The following is a 12,222-nucleotide window of genomic DNA, read 5'->3' on the forward strand; positions in this document are numbered from 1 at the left end:
GTACATTTCTTACCAAGCATTGCAGCCTCCTCCTTTGTTTCCCCTTCCCATCCCTTCCCATCCTCCCCCTGCACCCCCACCCAATCCTCCCCACTCCCCCCCCTCACCAAAGCTGATTTGCACCAGCCTTTCATAAATTAAGAAAGTAATTCTTATCGTAAGCATATTTATTACACATTTTTACCAGTTTACTAATAGCACTTTTCTATATGACGTGTGGGCATTTGATTGTATGGAGTGAGTGATTCCTTGTATTTCCTGCCATTTCTGGCACTCTCTCCCATCAGCTATGTTGGGGCTGTGAAGAAAAGAGCATACTGGGAACACAGGAGTGCTCTTAAGGAAACTAGGAAAAGAAAAGACAAAAGCATTTGGGAAAATTCTCCAGCTTCCCCCACCTCCCCCCTGCAGTCATATCATGAGATTTAAAAATTCAAGGAAAGTTTAAAAATTCAAAGAAAGAAAATGGGAAATGTTACCTTGTCTGGCAGGCCCAAGACATCTTAAAAGCAAATTAAAATTTAAATATTCCTATGTAATTTAAAACTTCAGTGCTAAAGTTTTACCTCTAAATATAACAATAACTTATAAGTTCCTTTGGTAAAACAGCTAGAAATTTCATGCCATAAAATGTATTTATTTACCCTAGGGCCATGGATATTCACATATTGGTTTTTAATAAAAATATGCTACCAAAATAATTATTTTTAGCCTCTAGTAGAGTCTGTGTATTTTTATTTTCTAGTCATATGTATTTGTTGAATTCTTGCTAGGCTGTGTCGTCTCTGGACAGAATGAGAAGATAGGGTATGAGTAGGTGAACCAGACAGACATCCCCATCCCTTTCTGCCACTAGTAGATGGTGAAACTTGATAGAACAATTCCACTCTTCTGAACTCTAGTTTCTTCTACTGTTAAATTGGGAAAATAGCAGTACTTTCTCCTTGAATTATAAAAATTCCTATCATGCCTTTAAAGTTAGGCCTAGCATGGGGCTTGGCATACATGTTCAATACATGTATAATTATAACCTTGCAACTTACTATTGCGTGAAAGGAACAGAAACCCTAGAGGAGTGTAACAGCCCTATGAAGGATTATTCTTCCTACTTCACAGAGACTACAAGCTTACATGGATTAAATAACTTGTCAAAAGATCGTATACTAAATGGCAAGAAAAAACGCTGAGCACCCCTGGCTCACGCCTGTAATCTTAGCTACTCACAAGGCTGAGATCTGAGCATTGTGGTTCAAAGCCACCTCGGGCAGGAAAGTCCATGAGACTCTATCTCCAATAAACTACCAGAAAACCAGAAGTGACGTTGTGACTCAAGTGGTAGAGGGCTAGCCTTGAGCTGAAGAACCCAGGGACAGCGTCCAGGCAAAAAAAAAAAAGCTTAGAATAGGCTTCAAGTCTATTTCCTTTCTGCTAAATCTGTAGTGCACAAAATAACCAAATAGCAATCTAAGACAAACCATGAAGTGATAATATGAATGGTTTGTTTTCAGTCACAAATTAGGACTCTTTTCTACTCATAGATATGCTGCTAAATGCTAGGAATACAAAGTCAGGATTTCATCATATTAGGAATTCATAGTTTTACAGAAAAAATATAATAAAATTAACCTTACAAAGAATATAAAATTTGGATTGGATTTTGCTGATAACTATAACTATTGTTGGGGAAAGTGGGAAGAGATTCTGGAAAGGCCTTAGGAGAGATAATCCTTGAGTTTACAAAGTTCATTCCACAAAGGCAGATAGAGAGGAAGCTGGTGTAAGCCATGGAATGTCATATTTAGGGACAAACTAGATTGGACATTGTGGGGAATTGGTAGATGAGATGGGACAGCGAGTTTAGGAGCTGTAAAGAGCATGTCCATAAGGAAGCATCAAAAAATCCATAACTATTAATCCAGTCAATCTTCCATAGCAGCCAAGAGGTCGAGGCTAAACTTGAATTAGAGAACTTGAACGGGAGAGCTGGGGTCTGCTTGAGGGAAGAAATGTGATATGAATCAAGTTGGTATCTTCTTCTTCTATTTTCTGATTTACTTATACCTTTGTGATTGTACTTTCTTTTTTTGTCAGTCGTGGGCTTGAACTCTGGGCCTGGCCGCTGTCCCTGAGCTCTTCAGCTCAAGGCTAGCACTCTACCACTTGAGCCACAGCACCACTTCCGGTTTTCTAGTGGTTCATTGGAGATAAGAGTCTCATTGACTTTCCTGCCCAGAATGGCTTTTTGAACCGCATCCTCAGATCTCAGCCTCTTAAGTAGCTAGGATTACAGGCATGAGCCACCGGCTCCCTGCTTGAGTGATTGTACTTTCATAATTGCTAGGAATACAGGAGTTCTTAGGGTACTGCCTAACTAAAGATACCTCCCCTCATGCCTTGATAGCAATAAGCAAAAGTACCAAACTGGCCTGACTGTTAGGGAGAAAAATGCATCAAATATTCTGACAGATTTGAAATTTATAACTAGAAATTAGAATTGGTAGCTACAAGGAAGAAATATTCATTGGTATGATAGCAGATGTGTGAATGCACCAATTAGTATTTATGTGGCACATGTTTATGTACATGTACATGTATATTTCTGGTATGTGACTGAGTATCCTACAAGAGACCATTATAGATATGTGATTATGGCCAACTCCATTTATCTGTGCAAACTTCAGTATCTTGTAATATCAGCATGGCCAAACAGGAAATTGATATAATTTGGTTAAGTATCCTGAAATATAGTATCAAAGAGAAGAAAAAAGTGTGATGCTAATATTTAGAATCTAGTGGTAAAAGCAAATTAGGAGTTAAGGTAGAAATGGTAAGGAAGCCTCAGTGTAACACCCTCTTTTGGATACTTAGATTTTTTTATCCATTTATGTTGAGCTATTACATTCTACTTAAAACTAATCAATAAAAATTCAAAGTTTAAAATATCAACATGGTAATTGAAATGATTGAAAAAGGTATACGTTGGAATTTAATTGAATGAAGACACACCATTTAAATGGTAGCTAAGTGTTATTTATTCCTTTTGCAGAGTCATGTATAATATGTGTTCCATTCCTTTAAGAACAGTCCATCTGCATCTTCTCAAAATCTTGAGTACACACACTGATCATGGTGGTATAGGCTTATAGTTTCAGCTACGTGGGCAGTGGAGGGAGGAGGATGACAGTCAGAGGCTAGCCCAGGTAAAAGTGAGACTCTACCTGAAAAAAACTAAAAGCAAAAATTAAGTATGCTATTTGGGAAAACTGTAATTTTAAAGTAAATGTCACCCATAGGAGTTAGACATTAATATTATCTCATGTGCTATCACATAATGAATTATAATAGACATCTAAAACTTCAGAGCTAGAGAGCACTCCTTTCCCCAGTGTATAGACAAGAAAGGTGAGGTGTGGGTGGACTCATTTGCCTGCCCAGTTACATTGTGATGGACTTGGGGATGGAAGCTTAGGTCTGCTAATCTCCACTCGTGCTCTCAGCAAAGTATATGCTTAGCATACGCTCCATGCAATACTACTCAGGCTTATTAAATCATGCTTTCCCTTGCTTTTTATAACACTAAATTCTAAGAGAATTAACTTGGCCATAAATGCTACAGTGGAGACAAATGTGGTGTCACTGTTTGAGAAGCTTTGGTTGGCAAAGCAGCTTTGACTTGTAGATAATTTATTGAATGATTATTATCATACTAATGTTCTATTTTTTTGTTTGGAAAACATTCTTAGAAAATTAAGATATTAGCATCTTGAAAATGGCTACTGGATATGTCCAATAACTTTATTTCACAAGATACTTTTTAAATGAAGAAATTTAGTAGGCACATTGTATATTGTGAATATGTATTTAGCTGATAGACTATAACAGTTCAAATAGGATCATTTATAGCTTATTGAGTAAATAAAAGTGCTTCCATAAAGATTCACATGACACCTAGCTTTTATTTCAGGTATCTAATTTCTTTTGGAAAAATTGCCTAAATTTAGATTTACATAAGATTACTACTAGAACATGATGGCAATTTAAAAAGCTGTTTAAATGACCACAGACTTTACAGATTTAAAACGTAAGATCAGGTAGTGAATATTAGCTTCGAATGGTCTCTGACACAAAGTTATTTAACTGTCTTTACTCTCTGTGTCACATTAGAGAAACATTATGATATATTTCTGAATATAATTTGTAATAAGAAAAATAGCTAATATGTACTTGTTACTTTAATATCACATCCTCAAATCAGAATTTCACCAGAATTCTTGCTGGCTTCTTTTAAGCTAAGTGACTTATTTTGTCCTATTTCATGAAATATTTTTTAGCAGCATAGCAGATGATCCAAGCATCAAAAAGAATTATTTGTTTTTATTTACACATAATAAGCCTGTTTATTTGCTGGAGGTTATACCTTTTGGGGATAAAAGTCAGTAGTCTTTTTCTCTCCCTGCCACTCTCTCTTCTTCCCTTTCTCCCTCCCTCCCCAGTCCATCCACTATTCTCCTTCCCCCATCCATCCAACCCTTTCAAAGTTTTTAGGTTATTTTCTGTGTTTAGGAAATAAGATTAGAAGCAAATATGTAAAAACTGAAACTTATTTGAATTACTGGAGAAATGCTCAACATCCCATTTCAAGATTATTCAGTTTAAAATTGTTATGTGAGATGAAAGAGTGCTTTCTTTTACAATGTAGAAAATAGGCGTATTAAAGTGTAGAATGAAAAAAGGCAGACAAGGAGTCCTTTTGTAGAATGTCAAGACCTGTAAAATATTCAAGAGAATTGAGCAGTTAGAAGAGACCTTCCCTGAAGGACTGCCTTCCCATGTTTATACTGTGTTAGGTTGATGGATTCAGAACAAAAAAGGAAACTTCAAGTACAACATATCCTTTGAAGAAGTTCTACTGTCTCTAATATTGGTCAAACAGGAGAGTTGGTCAGTTAGGTATATGTACCTTTCTCTAGTCTAAAACATCAAAAAGAAAATAGCCTCTGTTTCTGTATACTCTCTCCTCTCACATGGTTTCTTGGACCAAAATTTAAAGTATAAAGATGTAAAAAAATATCCAACAGACTGAAAATGCAACCAACATATCATCTAGTAGCCCTCATTCTAGGTATTTGCCCAAAAGATTTGAAATCAGCAAATTGAGTGATGACCATGCTCATTGCAGTACTATAGCACTATTGTCCACAATAGCCAAGTTATGGAGTCCACCTAAGTGTCCCTCAGATGATGAATGGACAAAGAAATGATGGACTATATACATAGTGGAATGATGCTATTCAGCCTTCAAAAGGAAGAGTTTCTGTCCTTTGTTTCACTGTTGATGGACAATACCATGTGAAATCAACCTAACACAAATGTGTTCTCACTTACATATAGATCCTAAAACAATTGAGCTTATATAAACACGGCAGAATGATGGTAACTAGAGGCTTGGATAGAGGAATCTGAAGAGATGATAAAGGGTACAAAGCCTACTTGGATTAGAGGAATGTTGGTTTTTATTTTCAGATTTTATGGCACAGTGTGGTAAATATAGCTAATAATTGAGTGCTGTACATTTTACTCTGGCTAGTAGAACGAATCTCAAATGATCTCATCACAAAAATGTCAAATACTTTAGGTGAAGGATAGATTATTTAGTTTGATATTATCATTATTATCATTACATGTTGTATTAAAAATTACATTGTAACTTTTTTTTAAATTTATTTATTTATTTTTTATTTGTGAACATACTGTACAGAGGGGTTACAATTACATGGGAAGGATAATGCGTACATTTCTTACCAAGCATTGCAGCCTCCTCCTTTGGTTTACCCTTCACATCCCTTGTAACTTTTTTTTTTTTTTTGTCAGTCATGGGGGCCTGAACTCTGGGCCTGGGCAGTGTCCCTTAGCTCTTCAGCTCAAGGCTAGCACTCTACCACTTGAGTTACAGTGCCACTTCCGGCTTTTTCTGCTTATGTGCTGCTGGGGAATCAAACCGAGGCCCTCATGCACACAAGGCAAGCACTACCACTGAGCCAACTTCCCAGCCCCACAATGTAACTTTTTAAACCCTTAAATACATAGAAGTATAATTTGTCAATACACAAAAAGTTGTAAAAACCCCAACACCTTACCTGATGATATTCTTTTGTTATAATAAAGAATACTATTGCTTCAGCTAAGTTTTGCAAAGAGGAAAGTCAAGCCTCAAATTCTGTGTCTGTCCAGCTCTAGTGGAATGTAAAGTTAGGCCATGGCATTTGCAGCAGCAAAATCAAATCCAGTGCTGCTGCTGCTGATTCTAGCACACAGCTGGAAAAAAATGAGAAAATGTGGCTCTAGTCGCAGTATAAGTGCAGCAGGCACACTGCCAGCTGTGGTGTAAGGTGGCCCTCTGTTCATGATCTGAGCTGACATGCTTGCACCCAGGATTAAGGTTCTTTAAAACTCCTCAGAGCTGCTAATAATTTTGCTATTTTTTTTTCATTCCTTGGGAATAGATAAATCTTCTCCATTATCCAAGTGGCCATTTTAGTTTTTTTTTTTTAACTTCTAGCATGAAAAGATGATTTCCGTCAGCTATCTGCTTTGCAGTGGAGCATCAAGAAATCAAAAGAACAGAGATCAAAGAAAATTGCTGAACTAGGTGTTAGGTGTAGACATTGATTTTTCTCTTGTTGTAGTTTTAAAAAAAATCTACAAAAATGGTAACATATACAACAGCTGAATTTCTAATAATTTCCTAGTGCCAGCAATAGTTTCCTTCTTGTTTTCTCATGTAGGAGCAGTTTTGTATAACATAACATAATAAAGTAGACCCTTAAACCTTATGTTATTTCGTTATCAAAACTGTAAGAAGATCCACCAAAAAAGGTGTTCTGAAAAATTTTATAATGTAAGGAAAAGGTTTTAGTGGAGATATTTGAAACTACAATTGTTAGCTCAGTTAACACTTACTTGATAAGATTTGGCAAGTGCTGACATAAGATTGATCACCATTTTTGTACTTTAAATATCCTAAAATAATACTTGCCATTAGACTTCATGAACATTCAGTATTTACTAGTTACTAACGTTACTTACAGATTACATGTATGGCTTTACCCAATATGTTAGCTTTGTTAAATACTGAATGGTTATATAGCCAATCTTATGTTTGATTCTGGATACCAGCAATGTTGAAAAATATGAACAGTTGTTTCCTTGTTCCGGTTCTTATTTTGATGTATGATTTATACATACTTACAATGGAACAGTCTATTAAAACTGAGTGGTGGCATGATTGTCAAACATAAAGGCAAAATATTTTTACTAGATTTTTATACTTACGTTATTTTTTAGAAGTCACAATGGTTTTCTTACCTTTATTTGTGCTATATTTGTCAATTAAATAAGCCAGGCTGACAAAAGTAAAATAAATACCCATTTTTTTACTTTTTTTTTTTGTCAGTCGTGGGGCTTGAACTCTGGGCTTGGGTGCTATCCCTCAGCTCTTCAACTCAAGGTGAGTGCTCTACTGCTTGAGCCACAGCGCCACTTCTGGTTTTCTAGTGGTTTATTGGAGATACAAGTCTCATGGACTTTCCTGCCCAGGCTGGCTTTGAACCATGATCCTCAGATCTTAGCCTCCTGAGTAGCTAGGATTACAGGCGAGAGCCACTGGTGCCTGGCTAGTTTACTTTTTAACAGTCTAATATAACAGGTTATGCAGTGTATATAATACGCATATTAAAATAATATTAGTAGCATTAATTTATGTAAATTGCTGATGAATTGAAGCAGAGGTAAAATGCCTGGTTGTACTGACTTTTTGAAAATAAAGCTTTATAAAAATGAGTGTGTGTTGGGGCTGGGAAGGTGGCTCAGTGGTAGAGCGCTTGCCTTGCATGCCTGAGGCCCTGGGTTTGATTCCTCAGCACCACATAAGCAAAAAGAAAAGAGCCGGAAGTGGCGCTGTGGCTCAAGTGGTAGAGCGCTAGCCTCGAGCTGAAGAGCTGAGGGACAGCGCCCAGGCCCAGAGTTCAGGCCCCACGACCGGACCCCCCTCCCCCAAAATGGGTGTGTGTATGTTTGACAAGAAATGTACTTATTACCTTACTTATGCAACTATACCCTCTCTGTACATCACCTTGACAATAAAAAAAACTAAAAGAAAGTGTGTGTATGTGTGTCTAACCTGGGCTTGAACTCAGGGCCTGGACAACATCCGTTAGCTTTTCTTTTTTACTCAATGCTAGTGCTCTATCACTTGAACCACAGCTCTACTTCAGGCTGTCTCATGGCCTTTCCATCTTGAGGTAGCTTTGAGCTGTGATCCTCAGAGTCTAGCCTCTGAGTAGCTAGGATTACAGGCATAAGCTACCTACTTTCAGGTGTATACAAAATTTTAGTATTTTTCCTGTTGTTCTTTTGGGACGTATGATAGATTCACAGCCACATCTGAAAAATATTAAACATTTTTATATTTTTATTACTTTGATTATTTAAATGGGAATCTCCATCCCATTTTATGTTATGATGATCATGTGTTTACTTCCTTGTTTGTGATTTTAGTCTCTGTTAAGAATTTTTACTTAATATTTATTATGTTTCTCTTTTGTGTGTCACAGCCAGGATCAAGAGAACAGTCAAATCTCTCCATTCCTTCAAGAGCTACTCTTCCTGCTGACAGAATTGTTGTTGGGGATTTTTTGCCATTGCAAGCTGAACTTGATACAACTTACACTTTCTTTAAGGAAACATTTATAAATACTGCACCCCATTCTCTAACATCATCTCATTCCTCTCCAGTGATGTCTCCTAATGTCAAAAGGCCAAGTCAGAGTGGATTATGACTTTATGAAATAAAGCAATGGAGGAAGAGCTAACAGTACAATTAAAATTGTTTTAAAGGGGGATTTTCTTATTACTTGAATTTTGTTTCAGCACAAGGGGTGGGTTTTAAAAATCGTGCAGTAACTTGATGTGTGCAGGAATCTGTGTCTCCCTGAATAATGAAATAACCTAGTTCCTCTCTCTAAGTTTTATTTATTATCACAGTTGCTCATTTTTATGTAACATATTTTTAAATGTTAAAGAATGACACTTTTTGGGTAATTTCCTTCGGACTTAAAAAAATCAATAAGCCATTTTAGTCTCTATCTATCAAAGTTGTTTCATACTTGTCTATTTTAAAGCAGGACTGCAATACTTTAATAGGATTGAGAGAGCTATTTGAAATGTATGCCAATGATTCCTGTCATTTCATGGCAGCCCTGCCATGGTTCACTGAGCCCCTCTTCTCTCTTGTCAGCTCAACTGAAGACAAGCATTTAGTTGCAAACTTTAAGCAGGTTGTGCAAAACAGAAATGATGTGACTGCTTCTCCTCCTGCACAATAATGTCACTCCTGGTCAATGTGAGAAGGTCAGGTTGCTCCTTGTAAAGCTACATGATACCACTTGCCCATTTGAACAAGTTAAGTTAACTGCTGAATCTGGTCCCTGCAGGGATTGAAAACTCATCCTTTTAGCAAGTCTGCTTTTGATAAGAAAGTAGAGCAATTGTGCTGTGAGGATTTCCTTGGTATGTTTAGCCACTTTATAAGGACACTTCCCACACTAGTACAGCAGGTAATATATTTAGTATAAGCTGAAATCTTCAAGGTAATGGCTGTTTTGACCTTCAAAATAGGCTCCTTTTTTGTTTTTGTTGTTGGTAGGACCCGAGAGTGACGCCCATCTTTGATGCTGACAGAATTTAAAACAAGGCCATTGCCCTGCATTTTCTGCCTTGTAGCACACAAAAGTAAAATTGTATGTCAGGCCGAGATGTCGGGGAGCTGACAAGATGCCCCAGTGACATTTCAGCTAGAAAGAGCAAGTGTCTTGCAACCAAGTGGTCAAATATCAAATAATAGGTCAAGCAGGAAGGAGCTGAGTTCTAACCACAAAGAGGTTTCTGGTAACTTACTTGACAAGCTTTTGGGTGCTTTGTGGCTTGACAAAGTGATGTTCTGTTGGGTATCACTAGACAGACTGTTCTTTATCGCCTTCAGAAGATCAGACATTGACATTGATTAAACTCTTTAACCCTTAAAGGTTAAATCCTTGCCGTTTGTTTGCATCATGGTAAGTGAAGAACAAAAGAATATTTGTAATATGTATCTGTTTCTGTATTAATCATTTAACTCCCCACTGACATTAACTTCTAAAGTGACCTGTAGTTTTTGACAAGGAATTTTGATGCAAAAAATCTGTATTTTATATTATTTTTTCATTATGGAGATTTTCATTATGAATGCATTAGAGAATAATAGTATGCATTGTAAAATCTATGTTGTGTTTACTATGACATTTGATTCAAATATAACCAACTGCTGAGAGTTTTTATTGGCCTTGATAAATAAAATCTGCATACTATTTATGTTATTAGCCAGATCACCCAAGTGATATATGCTATCTGAGGTAATACAGCACTATTATTGTCATACTGTGTAACACAATACTATTTTTTATAATACTGAGCTAGTTTAATTAGCTTTGTGTAAAACTTGAGAAAGCTTTTTATGTGGAATAAAATTTTATTTCCCTTAATTCTTTCTTTGGAATTCTTTTTCATATGCCCTGTGTAATGCAATCTGGATGAAATTCAGAATTTATTGTAACACAGAATGTGCTATTGATTGTTTTTATATAGATCATAGAATAATTTATGCACAATTCCACATATTGTCTTCTGCCATTCTGCACAATGATAATATTCTCCATATGGAAGTTGATGAACAGTTCTTTAGTTGATGTGATATCATTAAACTTCCAAATGTTACTGTGTGTAATATACATGTCTGTGTTTGTGTGTACATGTTTCCATTTGTATGTTTCTGTTGATCTGTTTCCAAATTCTAGTGATTTAAGAAGAGCAAATGCTTTTACAGTCTTGGGCAGGCTTTGGTCTGCTTGCCTTAATTTTACAATTGGTTAGTAGGATAATTCCCAAAATAAATGTGTGTGTCTCCATGTATATGTGTATTGACCTTACAGACAAATTTTACACAGCAAATTCTGACTATAAATTCAAGAAGATTATTAAATCAAATCGAAGCATGTCACATTTATAAGCAACTAGATGCTAAAGGCCATAGAAACTGAAGGATGAGCCTCCTGAGCAATCATTAGCATTCACTACCAAATATAGTAATATTTATACCATATGCTTTTTTTTCCCAGAAGTCAAACTCAGCAGGAGGAGAAGATTTAATGACATGTCCTATGGAGATCTAAGAAACTCTAGACTGCCTCTGAGCACCTTAGTGACCAATTGCTGCATATTTGAGATCTATGTTGCAATGGCAGGGACAGTTGTGCTATCAACTTCTTTACTTCTTAAGAATGATGTATGGACTAGACATTTCTCGGGAGAATGACTTCAAATATTTTTGTAGGGTAAGGGACGTTTTACTTTATACCTCGGTATGTGGATTTTCTTACTAACCTGTGTTCTAGAAAAATACCTATATCACCCACCACTATCAAAGGGATTCATAACATTACTGTTCTGATACCCAAGCTTATTTTGAGCACTTGCCATCTTTTTAATATAAATGTTTTGGAATGATGCAACATAAATACAGAAAGGTTTAGGAAGTTGTAAGAAATACTAGTTCAAAGTAGGGTAAATAGCCTTTTAAATAACAGAATGACCACTTTATTTTTCCAAATGTCTCATTCTTATTAAATAGCAACTATTTTTTATGATATATGCTATTATTGAGTAGTTAATGAGATCATTACTATTTTTTTATGACTTAACTAAAATCTTTGACACATTTATTTTATATCTGAGAGTCCTAGCTGGGCACTGGTGGCTTATGCTTATAGTTCTAGCTAATCAGGAGGCTGAGATACAAGAATTAGAGAAACAGAAAAGTTAGAAAATTATAAGACTGATATTTTTGAGAAAAACAAAGGAGGGGGTAACAATGCTTGACAAGAAATGTACTCATCATCTTACTGATGTAACTGCAACCCTAGTACTTTACTTACCAGTTATATCTGAATTCATTTTATGTACCACATGAGCAGTGGTAAATTGATCTGATTTCACTGTGCATCTTTTATAGACAAGTTTCTAATGTAGAAGTTGGAAAAGAATATTTATTCTGCAACTACTGCAGACAGTATACTAGAACTCTAAGGTTCTCACAACAACCCTCTGGAATACATATTTATATCATAATTT

The 12,222-nt window shown here is 36.1% G+C and overlaps 1 protein-coding gene across 1 annotated transcript in view; it reads left to right on the top strand.

The window, feature by feature from the left end:
- The window catches only part of Ccdc171 (coiled-coil domain containing 171), a 310,385-nt gene extending 300,016 nt beyond the window's left edge, over window positions 1-10,369 (top strand). The window contains exon 25 of the mRNA XM_013020745.1: window positions 8,613-10,369. Coding sequence (XP_012876199.1) covers window positions 8,613-8,837 — 225 coding nt within the window. The 3' untranslated portion in view covers window positions 8,838-10,369. The remainder of the gene's footprint in view (window positions 1-8,612) is intronic.
- The last annotated feature ends 1,853 nt before the right edge of the window (window positions 10,370-12,222 follow it).

This window comes from Dipodomys ordii, unplaced genomic scaffold (assembly GCF_000151885.1).
Source record: "Dipodomys ordii isolate 6190 unplaced genomic scaffold, Dord_2.0 Scaffold53, whole genome shotgun sequence".
Classification (NCBI taxonomy): domain Eukaryota; kingdom Metazoa; phylum Chordata; class Mammalia; order Rodentia; family Heteromyidae; genus Dipodomys; species Dipodomys ordii.